Here is a 21,779-nt window from a genome sequence, read left to right on the forward strand (position 1 = left end):
CAGTAGGGAGTGGGTTTTGAATTTCCCAGAGCAGACCTCAAGTGGCGCACATATCAGGAAGGCTACTCACTCAACCGTTGGGTTGGGTGACTTAATGTTTTAATCAGTGGTTGCAATCTGTCTCAGTGAATGCACCTATTAATACATATTTGTGATTTCATTTACATATTTTTCTTCTTTCTATGCCCTCTGTTGCAAGCCAGTGTCCCTTGGTGCACGTTTGGCACACTGGGGGGCATACACTCCAGGTCATAGCAGGCATATATCCGACTTTGTGAAATAATAATGGAAATATATATACCGGTAGTCTAGACCTAAATGAACAACATAGGATATTCTGACCATATAGCCTACAAATAGACAAATGAGAGCCTTGGTTTGAAAATACCTAATTGCATTTGGTGAGGCTATAAGAGAGTAATCAATCTAAAGCATTGCATCTAGTCTTTCCTAATAATATTCTAACATCAATAGATCGTATTATTTGCTACTGGTAAAATAGGGCATTGAAGTAGCCTAGCCTATTCATTATCCACGAGGTAAATAGCAAAGCGGTAAATAGGCCTAACTGATCAACAATGTAACCATTAGCCTGCAGCAAAATGGGTTATGGTAATATTTGCTCAAGATGCAAAACATTTATTATATTCCATGAGAAGAGGTGGATTCCTGGCATGGGGCATCCTTGTCCAACTTTCATTTCTCAGTGTGTGATTCCCCTTTAAGTCACTAGGGAGAGACCTTTCAACAAGGAAAACAGCTGGTTGACTCCGGGTCCAACGGCAGTCAAACAGGCAGGGGCAGCCAGCCGCAGTCATCCTCATCAACCGCACGCCGATCTGCGAATCACATCGTCCACGGGATGGATAACGACATCGCCGAACCAGACCCATCCCGTCAGCGCAATGGTGTCGTGGAAGGACTTTATGGAGAATTCACGGACTCGCTCAACGCAAAGGTCAGATATTCTGTGAGTTTGACTGAGAGTGCTCTCACTATTCAAAAGATCCCATCGTCACCTGGACAGGATGAGTTGGTTTTCCATTTAGCTGACTGTCTTGGCTGCCGGGCTTATAAAGTGGAGGACGAAGCGGACGTTGGGGCGTTCTTTACAGCCTATTTCTACCCGTTCAAGAGGCGATGGATAAGCACAGGCATGGCCCGGCAGAAAGTAGAGCAGTGCTTTCGGGTCGCACTGGTCCAGGACCCTCTCACTAATCTTCAAGAGGCAGAGAGATGGGCGCGTGCCATCAGAGAGGCTTCTATCCGCCAGATACCCCGACGACATGGTGAGAAGCAAGGCTGCATAGTTGAAATAAAACAGTTGTTTCTTTCTGGTATAGATAGTTATGTTTGATGAGGGCGTAGGTTCTAATTTAATTTAGCTTAACAGGATCAAACTTTAGGCTATTTATATGGATAACCTGAAAAGTCTGTCATCATTGCCATATACTGTGGGTCTATATGTTTCCTCATTTATTTAAGAGGAATTGTATACTCTGCCCAGGGAAATGGGGCTTATAAATTCAGTTCAAAATGTGAGGGCAACTTTCCATCACCTTTATCCCATACTGTACCTAAGGTCCAGTAATTCACAACCTGCTTACTCGGTTTCTATAGAATAGGATAGGCTTAAGTGCCAACTGACTGGGCAAGCTTGGAGAAGGAAATGGAATGTCCTGGAAATGGAATGTTGTTCATCTCTCACACCCAAGAACCAGCTTTACCTGCTGTGGGAGGATGACTGCCAGTTACCTTTCTCAGAGTGAAATCATTTGCATAGATTTGCAACTGTGAAATTTCTGTATAATTTGTAAGGGGTAATTTAGTCATCCCAAAAGCAACATTGCTGAACCCAAGTACTCAAGTGATTGAACTCATCGTTTTTCATCTAATGGTGCTTATGCCGGTTGTCTTGGATCAGGAAAACCCTTATTACAACACAACCATATTGAAATGCATGCTTTTGAAAAATCTTCAGTCCATGTCATAGACTTAGGTCCATGTGCAGAGACCCGACTGACCCTTCAGTTCTGAACATGAAACAGAGTGCTGCTGATGCTAGTTACCCAGTTATCACTCACTGAGGAGATCATTTGGTGTGGATGAAGCTGCCACAGGGAGAGCCATATGCAAAATATTATGCTGACATTCTGTCAAAATATCACACATTATTTTTAATTGAGTTTATCCAAGTTATTGCTACAAGATTAAATGTCTCACATTATTGTGTGCTTCGTTAAATTGCATTATTAGATTGGTTTTATTAGTTTATTCGGATCCTCATTAGCTCTTGCGAAGCAGCAGCTAATCTTCCTGGGCTCCACACAAAAACACAGAACATGACAAGGAACAAAACACTGATACACTGATACAGTCACACAAATAAGATAGGAGTGCATGTGCCACGGGCCTAAATAGGCAGAATGTAAGGGAATTTCCATTTGAACAAAAAGGAGAGGTGTCGAGGATATAGTCAATCATAAATCTATTCGGTTTAAGTTGCAAGAAGGATATTTTTTAAAAAGTCTAATGGTCCTTCTCTGAGAAGGCACTTATATATTAATTAGACAGTACCAAATATTCTCTAAACATCAGCCCGAGAGCCTTGTATGAAGTCAAAATAAAAGACAGTGACTTTGCCAGCTGCTACAGAATCACACAGTGTTCATAATGTCATTGTGTCCTTGGTCCTTGTTTCTTTAGTAGCTCTGGCGTCAATCACTATCAAACGATATGAGAACAATCCATAACATTCAGTGACAGAACTAGTGACCATCAACCCCTACACAAATGAGTATCATAAATAGAGCACTGGAAATCATGTATTACAGAACGGGAAAACATATACATATGCTAAGCATTGTGTTAATTATCTTAACTGAATATCAACTTTATTCATCTTAAATATTCCCCATTACACAGAGTGAAGATAATTGTCCATTAAACAGGTGTGCCTGCCTATTATCTGCTTAGGGGCCCATGCTTAGGGGCACTCTCTAGACCCCTCAGTGGCATAGTTCTAGAGGAAACGGATATTTGATTTGACAGTGACGGATTTGGAATGTTGGTTGCCAGAAATGGAGTCAGGTGTTGGTGGAATAAGGAATGAGGTCGCCCCGTGAATTGCCCTTTAGGTGTCCAAGGCAACTGAGACAAGGGTCTTTGTGTGAGTTGTACCTTAGGCCTGGAGCCAGCAGGAGTTGGAGTTTCAGAGCTTTGCCAAGAAGACAGATGGTAACCTGACCTGAGAGGTAACTGGTAGCATTCTCTCTGGCCTGCTGGACTTCAAAAGCCACCAAAGAACATTTTTAAAATGTCAATTCGCACATATTAATGAAGTATCTATCGATAGCCACTGATGATAAGCCATTGAAATGCTAACTATTGATGAACTGTGGCATGACTCAGGATTCCTGCTCTAATACAAGAAGGCTTCTCCATCTGTAGTACAGTGACTACTGCATAATGCAATGATATCATTAATTAATACGTTTTTTTTAGCATTCAAGATTCGGGCCAGACAATAATACAGTGTTCAACAGAATATATTATGTATTTTAAATGAGTAATGGGAAGCTAATAGATGCAACAAAATACTCCACATTAATTCCTTGTTCTAGAGCAGGGGTGTCAAACTCATTCCATGGAGGGCCTAGTGTCTGCAGGTTTTTGTTTTTCTTTTCAATTAAGCCCTAGACAACCAGGTGAGGGGAGTTCTTTACTAATTAGTGACCTTAATGTATGAAAGTCAGAGGGACAGAGGGCGTCTTAAAGTCAGAGGTTGCATGAAAGTCAGAGGGACCAACTAATCCCTGTTCTAGAGGGTGTATGAAGTCAGAGGGACCAACTAATCTCTGTTCTAGAGGGTGTATGAAAGTCAGCGGGACCGACTAATCCCTGTTCTAGAGGGTGTATGAAAGTCAGCGGGACCGACTAATCCCTGTTCTAGAGGGTGTATGAAAGTCAGCGGGACCGACTAATCCCTGTTCTAGAGGGTGTATGAAAGTCAGCGGGACCGACTAATCCCTGTTCTAGAGTGTGTATGAACGTTTGAGGAACCGACTAATCCCTGAAGGGATATTTATGTTAATTAATTTCATTTTATCTTGTGATGCAGTTGGATAGGTTGGATTAGGAAGGCAATTTCTTTTTTGGCTGTAAGGTTAATGTTTAGGGAAAGCTATCAGACACTTTCAGTGCATAATACCACATAATTTTGTTGAAACTGTAGATGCTAGATATTCCTTTTCCATTTGTTTTATTGTGGTTCAGTCACAGCTTGACTGTGTAAGGACTGCACAGTGTGTTCAAGTATCTGCAGTCTACCATTAAGTTCCTGTCACAGCCAGGTCATAACGGACTGAATGAGGTGTAAATAACGAAATCCTCAAACAATGTGATGTACTTTTGCACATCAAATGCCATGGAAGGTAATATCCTGCTATTTGCAATGCTTAGGGGTACCATAAAATGAATGTCTGCATTTTTGTAAGGAAATTCAGTCTGTCTTGACTTTCAGGAAGGTGAAACGTTTTCAGTGTGAACTTATACGACTTAAACCAGATATAAAATATGTTGAAAAGATAATGGACCTATACATTTTTAAATAAGATCATCAAAATATCGCCAAAAATAAAAACTCAGGGAGAATCTAAAATTCAAAAAAATGTCATGGCCCCCATTGATTTTGTTAAAATGTTTGAGTCACTCAGATAGCATAAGAACACGACATAAGCCATGGCAAAATGTGTAAAATTGCTGGAAATTAGCTTTAAAACCTCAAAATGTCTCTCTGTGTGTGTTCCACGAAGAGGGTATGTATCTGTCTCTGTGATATCGCCCTATGGCCCAAAGCTCTGCTGACGCTACAGTGTCTCTCAGTGATGGAGACAAGAGCTGAACGGTGCCCCTGCTACATCAGTGGCCTCTCACCCCAGCCTGGCTGGTCCCCCGGGGCCCTCTTCTCCCGCTCTGCTCCCTCAGACAGGCCTGCCTGTGACAGGCTGTCAGGGCCCCTGGCTCTACCTCTGTGGGCTGGGTGTCTAATCCCCCACCCTAATCTTGGACTCACTCAAGCTTGTTTGCAGATATGCCAGCTATGTCTGAGTCATGGAGGTAGTGTTACACCTTGGGGACACCTGAGACAGCAAACTTTCACTGAAAGCCATTTCTATCCGCATTGTCTTTTGTTTTCCTCAGTGTTCTGGCTAGTTTTCACTTATAGTGATGTGTCATAGCAATAATGCAATAATGTGTGGACATAATGAGAGATATTATGTTCTAAATTCATGTGTTTGGTAATACTATATGTATTGCTTTAGTAATAGATTGATTATACACAGCAAAGTTGATCAGTTAATCTGTTCCGTTCATTTGATCCCAGCCTCAGTACTTGTTAGTACTCACACCTACTCAGCCACCTCACCTCTCTGTTTACTCTTTTCCTCAGAGAAACACACACACTAGCTTGCTTGTCAGACAGCCCTTCAGCATGAGTCAGGGTCACATCTGCCCACAGGCACTTAACCACAGCCTCTCTCTCACACACACACACACACACACACACACACACACACACACACACACACACACACACACACACACACACACACACACACACACACACACACACACACACACACACACACACACACACACACACAGGACCTAAGAGGTTATTTCCACAGAAATTACTCTGGGCAGCATATTACAAAATATGACTTAGCTCCTTATTTAGGGTCCTCACTGCTTCTGTAACCAACTTGACTGGTGAAGATCACCGCCTGTAACAGAAGCCCTGTTCATACCTAGTTCTAACATGCGCCTTTTGTCCTGATCTTGTCAACATTCTGATTGTGCCCACATTTTTAGACAGGTGTAGACGATGGAAAGACACATTGTGATTTGATTTGATCAGATCTTCCTGAGGTAGTCAGGCACGGATTGTGTCTGGATATCAGTCAAGTGTAAACAGATCTGGAATGGTCAAACTATTTAAATTATCATTATACCAGCCTCTAACATCATTGACAGATACCAAAATTGATTTACAGCATCAGTAATTGTCTTAAAATAAATACATTCATGTTATTTTTAAAGAATATCTGTCAAATAATTTGCTTACAGGGAGGCACCAGCTAATCTGGTCACAATGCGGACACAGTGAACGGATAAGAGACACATTTTAATACAATGTGTAGACACGACAAACCTTGATCACATAGTTATTGGATCATATTGATCAGATCACATGTTAGCGCAAGGTGTAAACAATGCTATAATAAACCCTGTATGACTGCTACTGAAACTTTTGTAACTATCAAGCTCTGATAACCATCTTCAATTCGGATAGCTTTGCTTTCGTGCTGTATCCATGTGAAGGAGTTTTTTTTTCTATGATAAGTGAAACACCAAGCTATATAGTATTTCTAGTTGCAGTCCATAGGTGCACAAACGTACACTTCTTTTAATGTCAACTCGATATGTTTTCTATACCCAATTTTACCATAGATAGACCTAATAATGATATAAGGTATTTGACTGTTTAGATCACCTGTGAGCACATATGTTAGAGCCCACCTCTTATTGACACAGCAACCATGGAAATGCTTCCTCGACATATACTCTGAGGCTTCTGGAAGCTGAAGGCTTTTGAACAATAGGAGGCCCTATGTTTGAAAGTAACGTTACCAACTTAATGAGTAGACTAACGTCTAGTTTGCGTCTTTAGTTTTAGCCCCAAGCAACCATTAATGTACTGGTACAGGAGACTGAAGTAGTCAGGAGACAGGAAACACAACAGAATACAGCAGAGCATGATATTGCTTACATGGAAATATCTCATGTTCTGTGGTGGTAAAGGCGATGCTGAATTCCTACTCACAAGCTGTCAGGGTAGGATGTTAAACCGCCTCTGTATTTGAAGCACAAGGACAACAGCATTGGCTTTGACCCCTGAGGAGGCAGTGATTGTTCTGTCATCCCTGAACTGTTTTATTGAAGCCTTTATTTGGCTCATTGTATTGAGAGCATTTTATAGAGCTCATTTGACCACACTTGAGTAGAAAAACTGACCTTAAAAGTTATGTACCAAACGGCAGCATCCACCATTGTGTCTGAAAGACAGGAAGGCAGAGCCTTTTGTGTATAAAAGCCACATTGTGTAGTGTGAAGAAAAAAATACAATGGCAACCCTTTGTATGAATGGGGAAGAGTTAGCAAGACTGTGTTTTGATACTGTCTTAATACTGCTCTTTGTGATGGTTTCACACCTCACTTTGAGATATTTCGGTACCTCTGCTGTCCCTGCACAGGAGCCAAATGAGTAGAAGGTGCCACTCCAGGTCAGCTGGCTGGTAATTGGATTTCTGGGCAGGAACAGGGGAGGCCATTTCCGCTCAGACGGCACTGGGCTTGAACCAGACAGAGGGGCCTTGTGTGGAGGGACAGTGGCACAGCAGGGTAAGGGTGTACTGGTGCCAGTCCTGTTGGCATGAGGCTACAGGATGGAATTCACAGGGCAGTGCGATGGCTGTTTCACTGCTCCCAAGGGTCCAATTAGGCCCATGGGACCGGTCCCAATGCCCAGCAGAACCGGACTCACACTCACTGGTGGGAAGTTGCTTCCGCATGTGGCACATGCAGGGTTCAGAGGATAATGCTCAACTGCCAACCTTGATCCGGTACTGATAATGTCTGACAGGGTTCATTTGAGTCTGAAGTACTACTCATAACCACAAACAAGTGTAATCTCTGTAAGGATGACCCCAATTAGTCGATTGGTCGATTGTTTGGTCGATAGGCTGTTGCTTGACCAAGATGTTTTTAGTCGAGCAGTGGCAAATATATATTTTTTAAATTATGTGGACTAATCCATTTTGAGGCCACAGGGATGGCAGACCACAGTATCACCAGTAGTACATTTACCGTTAATTACCATAATTTCTCATTTGGAATGTTTGTTTGGTTATGGTAATTTATGTTAATACATTCAATATCTTATCATAATTACAGGTCCTGGGTGGCACAGCGGTCAAAAAGCACTGCACCACAGTACTGAGGCATCACTACAGCCCGGGGTTCGATCCCAGGCTGTGTCACAACCGGCCGTGACCGGGAGCCCCATAGGACTGCTCACAATTGGCCATCCGGGGTATGGGAGGGTGACCGGTGCGGCTTTCCTTGGCTCATCGTGCTCTAGCAACTCCTTGTGACAGGGCCGGGCGCCTGACTCCGGTCATCAGTTGAACGGTGTTTCCTCTGACATATTGGTGCGGCTGACATCCGGGTTAGTGAGCAGTGTGATAAGAAGTAGGCGGCCAGGCGGGTCATGTTTCGGAGGACCTTCGCCTCTCCCAAGCCAATTGAGGAGTTGCAGAGATGAGCCAAGGGACCTAATTTGGGGAGAAAACGGGGTAAAAAAAATATGCTTGTGTCCGTCGGGGCCTAGTTAGTACTGGGATGGGAGATCGCCTGGGAATACTAGGTGCTAAAAACTATATTATTATTACAGTCTTACCGTTGTCATTGTAGGAGTGGAAACGTTGTTGGCAGAATACACATCCTAAGTTTTGGTTTATTTCATTCCATTTCCAAGTTGTCAATTTATTCACTGTCTTTTGTTTGAAGCGCTCCTGTCAATCTTGAGTAAGTACATGCACCTGATTACACATATATAATAAATAAATGTGCCCATTTGGGGATCTGATACTATTTCTGATTGTCTAAACTCACCATCACTGTGGAGCTTCTCAAAGTCATCTTTCCTTCGCCTCAAACAGCAAATAAACAGTCTGTTTTTACATCCATTGAGAATGACAATAGTTCCTTAACGTAGCCTAATTGAAAAATTCGCTCCCTTTTGATAACCACTCAGCATGAAAGGGTGAAAAAATCTCATGCTCTGATCCGGTTGAAACGTCATAAAATAGGCCTGCCTGATTACTTCTTATCCCTTGCGCAAATAGCCTACATCTGTGTCTGTTTGGGAAACTCTGAGACCCCAGGATATTTTTACATATTGGCAATGGCAATAGAAGTAATTTTTTTATTTTAATAATTTTCATTTAGATAGAATTGTGATTAACCACATGACATTGATTTTGAGACATGAGGACTTTAATATAAATTAAATTAAACTGTTCCACGAATATGTGCATATGAAAATCATAACTGGCACGCAGATCAGGAGAAATGGTATGATAACTTGGCACTCCAAATGGAAAAGGTTGCCAACCGCTGGTGTAGCCTATTACTGGCAACTTCAGGAGAATAATGGCAGAATCTGCGAAGCCCGGCAGCAGCAAGAGGAGGAGGGTCGGGTCAGGAACAGGTTAGGCTTATTGATCTCTGGCTTCCTCTTTAGTAATTTGTGTCTTCATTTTTAATCGCAGTGCTTAAAGCATCAGACAAGCTAAGTAGCCTGCATATAGTTGATTTTATTCAAACATAGGGTGTGTCTATAAATGGAAAAATACATGTTTTTAAATTTGGAGCAATCTATTGGTCGAAAGAACAGACGACTCTCGACTAAGATTTGTTTTTGTCGGGGACAGCCCTAAATCTCTCTTATGATTTACTATAGCCTCTGAGAAGACAGTGTCCCCTGTGCAGAAAGACAAGGGCATCTACAGTAACTATAGTATCAGAGGCTAGGAGTTCATCCTGAGTTAAAAACAACTGTCTCTGAAATGATCTCTCATGGCGCTCTGCAACATCTGAACAAGTTCTGCCAGCTTTTAATTATTCCGTTGGTGTCTGGTAATAATTCTAAAGATAACCACACAGATCATAACAGAGTAGCATTACTTAAAGAAATTCTCCGGTACTTCTGTATACTTTTTAGCCAGTAGTTCTGAAAGTAGCACTCATAAGCCAAAAGTGGTCCCCGAAAATTGTGTACTACCTCACATATGTGCACCACGTCATTGCTTTCTCTCTCACTCTGCTCTGTGTGCATCATGCTAGCTTTCACTCAAATTACGAGGGGCTGAACCTCATTGGCTGGAACTCAAATTGTTAGGGGTCTTGCTCACGTGTGGGAAAATGGCGCAGCACAGAAAAATTGTCGCTTTCAAACTAGGGATTTGTGGCTAATTTAGGTAAAACTGCAGATTGACACATCCAGCCCAAAGCGGCAGGTTTAAAAAATACTTAGTATTCGCCAAAGTTCCGGAGCATATCATCAACTACAACATTAGGCGAATGAGTTGAGGTGGCATGTGTTTTGTTAGACTTACATTTCTGGGGGAAAATAAGTGGATCACAAAAACAATAACGTCAAGCACCATCTGTGAGTGAATGGTGTCACTGCACTTGGCATCACTGTTTAATGCTATCTTTTTGAACAATGGTTTTCTGCCAAGGGATCTAGAGGGTAGAGACTCCTTTCATAACCTCTGACATGTCTGAGATTGTCTTCCAAAATGTTTTTCTGACATCAATGGAGAGTTGCATGATTGATGTTTCCTTGAAAATTAAGCGGAGCAAATTTTCCCATCATCAAATCAAATCAAGTTTATTTTATATAGCTCTTTGTTCATCAGCTAATATCTCGAAGTGCTGTACAGAAACCCAGCCTAAAACCCCAAACAGCAAGCAATGCAGGTGTAGAAGCACGGTGGCTGGCAAAAACTCCCTAGAAAGGCCAAAACCTAGGAGGAAACCTAGAGAGGAACCAGGCTATGAGGGGTGGCCAGTCCTCTTCTGGCTGTGCCGGGTGGAGATTATAACAGAACATGGCCAAGATGTTCAAAATGTTCATAAATGACCAGCATGGTCAAATAATAATCAGGAATAAATGTCAGTTGGCTTTTCATAGCCGATCATTAAGAGTTGAAAACAGCAGGTCTGGGACAGGTAGCACGTCCGGTGGACAGGTCAGGGTTCCATAACCGCAGGCAGAACAGTTGAAATTGGAACAGCAGCAAGGCCAGGTGGACTGGGGACAGCAAGGAGTCATCATGTCCGGTCGTCCTGACGCATGGTCCTAGGGCTCAGGTCCTCCGAGAGAGAGAAAGAAAGAGAGAAGGAGAGAATTAGAGAGAGCATACTTAAATTCACACAGGACACTGGATAAGACAGGAAAGTACTCCAGATATAACCAGCTGACCCTAGCCCCCCCGACACATAAACTACTGCAGCATAAATACTGGAGGCTGAGACAGGAGGGGTCAGGAGACACTGTGGCCCCATCCGATGATACCCCCGGACAGGGGTACCCTGATGATACCCCCATGACAGCTTGAGAATACCAACTCACAAACAATTCCTTCTTCCCTCTTCTGTTTATCTACATCTTTCACTCCATTGCTCGCTTTTTCTATTTTCTCTCGCTCTCTCTCAGATGTGAAGTACTATGAGGTACGGCGGCCCTGCAGGGTCATGGTTCTGGTGAACCCCCAGAGTGGGCGAGGCCAGGCTCTCCAGCTTTTCTCCGGGCAAATCGAGCCCATGCTCACCGAGGCTTCAGTCCCCTACACACTGGTCATCACTGGTCAGTCCCCTGCACATTGGTCATCACTGGTCAGTCCCCTGCACATTGGTCATCACTGGTCAGTCGCCTACACATTGGTCATCACTGGTCAGTCCCCTACACACACTGGTCATCACTGGTCAGTCCTCTACACATTGGTCATCACTGGTCAGTCCCCTACACACTGGTCATCACTGGTCAGTCCTCTACACATTGGTCATCACTGGTCAGTCCCCTACACACTGGTCATCACTGGTCAGTCCCCTACACACTGGTCATCACTGGTCAGTCCTCTACACATTGGTCATCACTGGTCAGTCCCCTACACACTGGTCATCACTGGTCAGTCCTCTACACATTGGTCATCACTGGTCAGTCCCCTACACATTGGTCATCACTGGTCAGTCCCCCACACACTGGTCATCACTGGTAAGTCCCCTACACACACTGGTCATCACTGGTCAGTCCCCTACACATTGGTCATCACTGGTCAGTCCCCTACACACACTGGTCATCACTGGTCAGTCCCCTGCATACTGGTCATCACTGGTCAGTCCCCTACACACACTGGTCATCACTGGTAAGTCCCCTACACACACTGGTCATCACTGGTCAGTCCCCTACACATTGGTCATCACTGGTCAGTCCCCTACACACACTGGTCATCACTGGTCAGTCCCCCACACACTGGTCATCACTGGTCAGTCCCCTACACACTGGTCATCACTGGTAAGTCCCCTACACACACTGGTCATCACTGGTCAGTCCTCTACACATTGGTCATCACTGGTCAGTCCTCTACACATTGGTCATCACTGGTCAGTCCCCTACACATTGGTCATCACTGGTCAGCCCTCTACACATTGGTCATCACTGGTCAGTCCTCTACACATTGGTCATCACTGGTCAGTCCCCTACACACACTGGTCATCACTGGTCAGTCCCCTACACACACTGGTCATCACTGGTCAGTCCCCTACACACACTGGTCATCACTGGTCAGTCCTCTACACATTGGTCATCACTGGTCAGTCCTCTACACATTGGTCATCACTGGTCAGTCCCCTACACATTGGTCATCACTGGTCAGTCCTCTACACATTGGTCATCACTGGTCAGTCCTCTACACATTGGTCATCACTGGTCAGTCCCCTACACACACTGGTCATCACTGGTCAGTCCCCTGCATACTGGTCATCACTGGTCAGTCCCCTACACATTGGTCATCACTGGTCAGTCCCCTACACACTGGTCATCACTGGTCAGTCCCCTGCACATTGGTCATCACTGGTCAGTCCCCTACACATTGGTCATCACTGGTCAGTCCCCTACACATTGGTCATCACTGGTCAGCCCCCCACACACTGGTCATCACTGGTCAGTCCCCTACACACACTGGTCATCACTGGTCAGTCCCCTACACACACTGGTCAACACTCAGTCCCTTACACACCCCCTGCTTGAGCCCTATTATCTCACTGCCCTGATTGCGCACACACACATGCACACACACGCACACAAACACACACACACACACACACTTTGACTCTGCACTGCCTTGTCGGATCCCCTGCTCCCAGTATTATATACTCTCAACTGCTTTTCACTAACAGTAGCAATGAGTTCAAAGTCACTGAACTCTGCATAACCTTTCACTGAATTAAAGTCAGGTATCTTTGAGCAGCAGGAACAATCCAAGGAGCCAGAAAGACTTTTAAAAATCACATCAGCTACATATTAACACCACCACCTATACTTCACCATCACCCAGTATAGCTGACAAGAAGCTATCTCTGGCAGCGTTACAAACCATCACCAAGACACCTATGAGTTGTTCAATGCCTTCTTAATCTTTGAAACAACTGAAAAAGGAGAGAACAGAGAGAGAGTAGAAAGAGTGTGAGTTCAGTCCCAGGGGACATGGGGAAGGTTAGCATCTGGGTGGTGATGAACAAAGACAGTCTATTTACCGATGGTCGGCGTGACGATGCTGACCTGGGACTGCTGGGAGAATATGAGTCACCAGAGGCTCTCTCAGCTAGCGCTCAGCTAGCACTGCTTCCCCTCCACTGCCTGGGTACTGTAGCTAGCCTGTCTGAGTGGATTAACCAGCGCCACCTCGCTGCCCTGCCTGCCTCCACTTAGAGAATGGAGCCCTGCAGAACTATCATGTCACCTACTAGTCTCTGCCAGAGGACTAAGGCACACTGAGAGGATCGTCTTTCAGCAAGGGGGTAAATCTGTGGTTTTCTGTGGTGTGTGTTCATGTGCTTTTGTGCACCTGCATGTGCACAAACTGGTCAGTCCCCTACACATTGGTCATCACTGGTCAGTCCCCTACACACTGGTCATCACTGGTCAGTCCCCTACACATTGGTCATCACTGGTCAGTCCCCTACACATTGGTCATCACTGGTCAGTCCCCTACACATTGGTCATCACTGGTCAGTCCCCTACACATTGGTCATCACTGGTCAGTCCCCTACACATTGGTCATCACTGGTCAGTCCCCTACACACTGGTCATCACTGGTCAGTCCCCTACACACACTGGTCATCACTGGAAACTGAGAGCAGAAAAACGTTATATTGGGCATGCGTTGGTATCATCCTAACCCAAAAGGGACCTTGGTTCATATCGCATTAACAGAAAGTAGCTACCAAGCTATAGCTCATCAGAAGAGAGGATTACATAAAATCCAGAAAGTCAAGAGATGGTGAGGTAGCCCCTGTCTATGTGTGTTTGTGTGTGGCAGTGACCCCGTGAATAAGCAGAGGGCTGGGAAGTGCAGCCTCAGCCTCCAGCCAGCAGCATAGAGTGCTGAGTCAGCCGCAACAACCTCCCTCTGCTTTTGCCTGACAGCACAGGACCACATCACTCCGCTCTCAGTCTCCCCATACATACCAAACAGCCTGGACTTAAAGGAAACTCAGTGGGTGAGGGAGGGCTAGGGGACAGGTACATGTTATGTTAGGAGAGGAGGAGAAGAGGAGGAGGAGAGGAGGAGGAGAGGGGGAGGAGAGGAGGAGAGGGGGTGGATGTAGTAATGGAGTTTTCTGGTCATTTTTCAAACCTCAAAACATACGGTAACTCAAGCAGAAAAGTAATGCCCTTGTGATGACAATGCCTCAACACACCCACACAGACACAGGCATAGACACACACAATTGCAAAAACAAACAAACACAGTACTGCCTTTAGCAGAGCTGATATTTGCTGCAGAACACGAGTCTCAGCTGGCAGAATGGTGCTAGACAGTGTGCTTAGGGGGGATCCAATAAGACCCCCTGCAGCGCGACTGTCTCAAGGACATCTCCAGTAAAAACTCCACTAAACAAACAGAGTTGGCCCCAGTCGTCACATTAACCATCACAGCAGTGGCAGATGTTTGCACTAAGGCCTGGCTGCTTTGAAGACTGCCACTGCATGGTCTAATGTGATATGTATGGACTGATAGAGTGAAATGTAATCTCTTTTCTCTCCAATCTCACTGATCCCTCCCTGGGGGCTTCTGGTGAATGGATGCCATCTCTCGGACCTTATTCCTTCTCTCTTTCCTCCCTCCTTCTCCCTGTCCCTCTCTCTCATGGCGTTTCTCTCTGTCCCCCATAGAGCACCAGAACCATGCGAGGGACCTGGTGAGAGAGACTGATCTGTCACAGTGGGATGCTCTGGTCATCCTGTCAGGAGACGGGCTGCTGTTCGAGGTGCGCCAAGTATAGGCACTGCATGAACACATTTCCAGCATAGCTAACTTGTCTAAAGTTTCCCTAAGACTGTTTGAATAAGCAGTGGGGTTTGTGGGGTACAACTCTCAGTTGGAGGGTCATGGCCTGATGCTGTTTGTGTGTGTTTGCCTGTCCGGTCAGGTGTTGAATGGTCTTCTGGAGAGAGAGGACTGGGAGGAGGCCATCCAGACCCCATTGGGCATCTTACCAGGGGGCTCGGGCAACGCCCTGGCAGCCTCCGTCCACCACTACACGAAGTAAGTCCACAAATGAGACATTTAAATGCATAGAGTACAGTAGAATGGAATGGGATAGGAAAACTGGCCTGGACAAAGAAGGTGATTTATCCCTTTTCTATGGATGTCATTATCACATTAGCTGACTGGGCAGAGTAGGCACATTTCTCCAGAGACAAAGGAGAGAGATAGTGTCTGCTTCAGCTTCACACTTCATAAAGTCCAAGGAGAGTCATTATTTGAGAGTTGCTGATAGCTACTTTTAATGGAGTGATGTAATGGGTTCTAGAGCAACTGGAAATTCAGTGGACTACTACTGAGGTAGTGGCTGGACCGCTTTTATTACTGCTGTTTGTGAAATATGAGCCCCCTACATTTACAACATCAACAGAACAAAATACACAGCGAGTTGTATAACATCAGATATCTATCACAGTTGAATAAAGCTTTGCAACCAATGAACAAACCTAACCCTAACACCCCTGTTCAACCCGAACCAAGCTAACCCTAGCCACAACCCTTACCCTAGCCACAACCCTTACCCTAGCCACAACCATTACCCTAGCCACAACCCTTACCCTAGCCACAACCCTTACCCTAGCCACAACCCTTACCCTAGCCACAACCATTACCCTAGCCACAACCATTACCCTAGCCACAACCCTTACCCTAGCCACAACCCTTACCCTAGCCACAACCCTTACCCTAGCCACAACCCTTACCCTAGCCACAACCCTTACCCTAGCCACAACCCTTACCCTAGCCACAACCCTTACCCTAGCCACATACCTTACCCTAGCCACATCCCTTACCCTAGCCACAACCATTACCCTAGCCACAACCATTACCCTAGCCACAACCATTACCCTAGCCACAACCCTTACCCTAGCCACAACCATTACCCTAGCCACAACCCTTACCCTAGCCACAACCATTAACCTAGCCATATCCCTTACCCTACCCACAACCCTTACCCTAGCCACAACCCTTACCCTAGCCACAACCATTACCCTAGCCACATCCCTTACCCTAGCCACAACCATTACCCTAGCCACAACCATTACCCTAGCCACAACCATTACCCTAGCCACAACCATTACCCTAGCCACAACCATTACCCTAGCCACAACCATTACCCTAGCTTCATGTCCACACGCCAGTTCAACCCTAACCCCATTATCTTACAGTTAGACATTGCAGATGGTTATGTTTAAAGTACTATAACTGTCCAGTGTTTCCAGATCTCTATGAAATATGACCTATAATGAATTAAAATATGAGTTAAATTGTGTTCCTTCCAAAAAAAATTGTAATTAAGAATGTTAAAAAGCAGCTTTTCTGTGTTGGAATGGTGTGGGCATACCCCAACACAGAATGGTATGGGTGTACAGTGTACCGGTAATTATAATTAAAAATATTAATTCATAATTAAAAATATGAATGTGAGTAAACTGCTGATTGGCCAGCTCATCCTCCTCTAGACTGCTGATTGGCCAGCTCATCCTCCTCAGGAGTATGACATCATACTCTATGAAAGAGATAGCAAGTATTTTTGAAACGGTCAGTTTGAGTTTGTCTCCAAGTTATACTTTGGCCACAAAAACGAGTATAGGACGAGTCAACAACATTATTTGGGTATGAGTTAGCAGAATATAAATTTAAAAGTGAGATTTTCACTGGACAGTTACTTTAAAACAATGGGATTAGGGTTTAACCAGCGTGTGGACATGAACCTAGGGTTAGGGTTATGGCGAGGGTTAGGGTTACTGCTGTAAGGACAATGTATTACCATTCTAGAGTTAGGATTAGGGTCATTACTTTTAATTGAAGGAGTAGCTCCGGCTCAATTGAACCACAGACTGATACCTAACTACCTCAGTCTACTGTGAGCTGACTACTACTCCCTGCAGGTCTCCCCCGGCCTGGGGTAAGGAGCTGCTCCTGAGCTGTGGCTTCCTGCTGTGTAAAGGCCTGGTGACTCGGCTGGACCTGGTCTCTGTCCACCTGGCCTCCAGCCAGCGCATCTTCTCCTTCCTCTCCCTGGCCTGGGGCTTCGTGGCCGACGTCGACATTGAGAGCGAGAAGTACCGCCTCGTTGGCCCCATGCGATTCCTGGTTGGTACGCTGATGCGCCTGGCCTCCCTCAAGGTATATCAGGGTAGGTTGGCATACCTGCCTGCTCCTCCCTTCACACCCCAGAACTCCTCTCTCTGCTCCTCTCTACCCTGTGGGCCCAACAGCTCCCCCAATCAGAACTCTCGCCACAACCACAGCACAAACCACAGCACAAACTCCAACCACAACACCGCCCACAACTCCTCCAACATTGCCATCACAACCATGAGGACCAAGCCCCAACCAGTCAACCAGAAGGGGCCTCCTGACTCGCTCCTAGTAGACCTGGAGCAGCCGTTGCCTGAGCATTGGACAGTAGTGAATGAGGAAGAATTTGTACTGGTATTGGCCATGTTCCAGTCCCACTTGGCTGAGGACCTGTTTGCCGCCCCTGGGGCCACAGCAGACGACGGCTTCATCCACCTGTTGTATGTGCGTGCAGGCATCTCCAGACTAGCCCTGCTCACACTCTTCATGACCATGGAGAAGGGGGGCCACCTGGCTATTGGCTGCCCACACCTTGTGTATGAGAGGGTGAAGGCCTTTCGCCTGGAGCCTCTGTCCCCCGAGGGAGCGATCACTGTGGACGGGGAGATGGTGGAGTACGGGCCAGTACAGGCCCAGGTTCATGAAGGAATTGCCAGGCTCATCTCAGGCTGAGAATCTACTCAGAGCGTCTGTCCTCCCCACAGCTCTGACTTCTCGCTCCCTTTCTTACTCTGTCTACTGTATATACAAAGTTCCAAAGACATTATATCAGCCTTTGGAAAATCCCCCCCTTTTTTCTATAGATACATTCAGTATCTATCTCTGTGTCCTGTTTTTTAGAGATCCCTCCCTTTCCTCTCCATGCTTCATTCAGGGTCAAAGCCATGGATGTTCTTGCAGCTGGCTGGTCTCAGCTAAGAGTGTGTGTGTATGAGAGTGTGTTGTGAGCGGTGAGTTTAGTAGGGAGGGGCCCACGGCTGAGGAGTACCTTGTGTGCTCCGCTGTCTGACTTAATAAGTGTGACACACGTGAAGAGAAACACATTTTTCTGTCCCGCGAGGATGTGGCAGGCAACCAGCTCTACGCCCGCTATCTAGCCCCGGGGTAATCATTCTGTGGAAGATGAGACACGGGCCTGACATGAAGGCCTTCCCCCCTCATGATATACTGTTCGAGTCATGGATGTAGGTTTTCTATGGAGAAGCACAACGTTGGAGAATGCAGCATTGTAGACCTCCACCAATGATATTAGGTTACTCTTCTCTCTCTCATCAGTGAAAACCTCCACTTTACCTCTGTGTTTAATGGATGGGGTGGAAGGGGTTAGGTGCTAGTGAGGTCGTGTTAAAGCAGCGTGGAGGTTCAGGAACCTGGCCAGCTGAGGTTACCTTCTTATATATCTTGCCTGTCTCCTACCCTGCTGCTGCTGCAGCTCTAGCCAACATGCTTCTTGCTGCTACTGCAGCTCTAGCCAACATGCTTCTTGCTGCTGCTGCAGCTCTAGCCAACATGCTTCTTGCTGCTGCTGCAGCTCTAGCCAACATGCTTCTTGCTGCTGCTGCAGCTCTAGCCAACATGCTTCTTGCTGCTGCTGCAGCTCTAGCGAACATGCTTCTTGCTGCTGCTGCAGCTCTAGCCACCATGCTTCTTGGACCACCTCCTTCCTGACACACACAAACACACAGGCTTGACTTTCCCTTTCAGATCTGGAGCACTTAGCAAGGAGGGGGATGGTCTCATCTGCTACATATGATCCCTTTCTTCTAGCTGTGTTAAGATTGTACTCCCTCCTCCTTCACAAGATTTTGGAGCCATCAGCACCTAATGTGTCCTTATTCTGAAGCTTTATGGGTGAATGAAAAATACTAGCTGATAGAACTACAAGCAGTTGAAGAAGATACAGCACCATTGTCGATTTTTATGAACGTTTTTATTGTAGATAAAATAATATAAATATTTCTGTTGTTTTCTGTCCAAGCACACATTAAGAAGGGAAACAGGGTTTTGCACTACGCAGCACTGCATGGGTCAGTGGGTTTTGCACATTGACTCGATCAATAAGAGTTGGAGCGACCAGGCCAGAGTGCTGTGCTCTCTGCTGGGGCCTTTTTCTTGTCAGGGCGGAGATGATGAGCTTAGTGCACTGGAGCAGATGTGAGCATTATCATCAGTTCTACTCGCACCAGTTCATGCCAAGTCGGGTTCACCCCAGAGATATAACAATTACTGGTTTAACTAATCCTAGAGCCCTCACTTGGTTTGGTTTGGATCAAAATGTCATATGGGTGGAATGGTTTTAATGTACTGTATAATGAATCTAAAAGGATGCTTAAAATGACTCTACTTGAAGGTATGCTGACTGCAGATGTAACATTAACTTCTCGAATCTGATTTCAATCTTCCATTTCTGTGCCTGTACCTGACTTTGATATGCCTTTAGATAAATAAAAGTTTAAGTTTTATTTGTCACATGCACAAGGACAGTGAAATGCTTAACTTGAAAGACCTACCCAACAGTGCAGTATTATATATATAAAAAAAGTATAATTAATAAGAAAGAAAAACCAAGGGGGGAAAAAACACAAGAAATAAGAAAGAAGAGAGGAAGCTATATACAGCGTCAGTGCCAGTACCAAATGTACAACGTACAGAGATACTGGAGTATTGAGGTAGATAGGTAAATGTAGGCAGGGATTAAGAGAAAGTGACTGGAAGCAGGATAAATCACTTATTATAATAATATTAAACATACTGTACGGTACCTTTTACCCCATACATACCTATCTACCTACCTAATCCTTAGGTGTCAGGCTCTGCTGGTGGTATTGACAAGGTCATAGACCATGGATACACAAGAAAAAGCACATATCCAAATTGAGAGATTAGCTATGCAAATTCTTTCAATGTGGCCCGTTCTGGGACACCTCACTGCTCTTTATGCAGCGTGAGGGGTCCCCCTAGTGGATTTACCTTAACCAGTCATTGCAGTGCACGTGGTGGAAGTTCTGATAAAGTACTTGCACATTTGTTTCTATGGTACAACAGTAGTACTGTATAAAATCTTATGATAGCTCACTTTCATTCTTTGTATGTTTGGTTGCATTGATTCACTAGCATACTGGTATCCAGGTTATGAAAACAATTACAAGCCATTTGAATTAAACTACAATCACTTATCATATTTCCATCTGATTATCAAAAACCTCCATTTGAATCACCTCAGGTACGGTAGCTCATGCTAGACTGTGTATACTGAGTATCATCTCTCCTCAACCGAATATAATCTCTCCTCAACCGGACAGACAAGCGGACATCCATTGCTGACCCTGGCTGACCCTAGTGACTGTTATGTAATATGTACAAAAAACAACCGGTCTCAACACATCTGAGTGGAGTAATTGCAATTGTGTTGAACTACTGTTATCTTCTGTGTCCTGTACCCTTGGCTGGTAGGGTGGACTGTGGAGTGACTACATCATAGTACTGTTATCTTCTGTGTCCTGTCCCCTTGGCTAGTAGGGTGGACTGTGGAGTGACTACATCATAGTACTGTTATGTTCTGTGTCCTGTCCCCTTGGCTAGTAGGGTGGACTGTGGAGTGACTACATCATAGTACTGTTATGTTCTGTGTCCTGTCCCCTTGGCTGGTAGGGTGGACTGTGGAGTGACTACATCATAGTACTGTTATCTTCTGTGTCCTGTCCCCTTGGCTGGTAGGGTGGACTGTGGAGTGACTACATCATAGTACTGTTATTAATATTCAAATACTGCTGTAGTCTTCTCATTGCATTCATGTCATTTTGTATGTCATCATTCCTGTGTAGGAGAGAGATCTATATTTTTCCAGGGTTTCATTTAGTAAGAACCACAACTAAATACATGAATCATGCTGTATCGACTGTCTGAATGGTAATAAAATTCCCAAATTCTTCAAGAGTTCTGTCTTGTTCATCATTAGCAACCATCTTTTCCAGAGAGCATTAACAATGTTAATTTTCTTTTTAGTTTTTATATAAAGTGAAAATGATAATCCAGTGGTTAATATTGTCCTTTACAGGTGTTGTGTATTTGAGGGTGTATTATAGTTCTGCTTTTAGGACCAGACTAATCTTATCTTTATGATAGCAGTGTTCCAATGTCAGTACTGCTGATAGCTTCTCTCCCTCTAACCATGGATACCCATTCTAAATATCCACCTGTTGAGAGAGTAACCACTAAATAATATCATTTGTAGGC

General features: G+C 45.0%; 1 protein-coding gene across 1 annotated transcript; it reads left to right on the forward strand.

Annotated features, from left to right (window-relative positions):
- Positions 1-13: 13 nt before the first annotated feature.
- On the forward strand, positions 14-21,477 carry LOC129825810 (sphingosine kinase 1-like). Its single transcript, XM_055885952.1, has 5 exons — positions 14-1,289; positions 11,348-11,497; positions 15,089-15,183; positions 15,346-15,461; positions 17,351-21,477. The coding sequence occupies exons 1-5, from the start codon at positions 863-865 to the stop codon at positions 18,213-18,215; spliced, it is 1,653 nt and encodes a 550-aa protein (XP_055741927.1). The 5' UTR covers positions 14-862; the 3' UTR covers positions 18,216-21,477.
- The last annotated feature ends 302 nt before the right edge of the window (positions 21,478-21,779 follow it).

This window comes from Salvelinus fontinalis, chromosome 2 (genome assembly GCF_029448725.1).
Source record: "Salvelinus fontinalis isolate EN_2023a chromosome 2, ASM2944872v1, whole genome shotgun sequence".
In the NCBI taxonomy this organism is placed as follows: Eukaryota; Metazoa; Chordata; class Actinopteri; order Salmoniformes; family Salmonidae; genus Salvelinus; species Salvelinus fontinalis.

Bases quoted from the DNA above. Each gene is read 5' to 3' on its own strand.
- LOC129825810 (XM_055885952.1), top strand. From the start codon at position 863: ATGGATAACGACATCGCCGAACCAGACCCATCCCGTCAGCGCAATGGT. The intron at 1,290-11,347 runs GTGAGAAGCAAG...GCTCTCTCTCAG, and splicing joins CCAGATACCCCGACGACATG to ATGTGAAGTACTATGAGGTA. The intron at 15,184-15,345 runs GTGCGCCAAGTA...CTGTCCGGTCAG, and splicing joins GAGACGGGCTGCTGTTCGAG to GTGTTGAATGGTCTTCTGGA.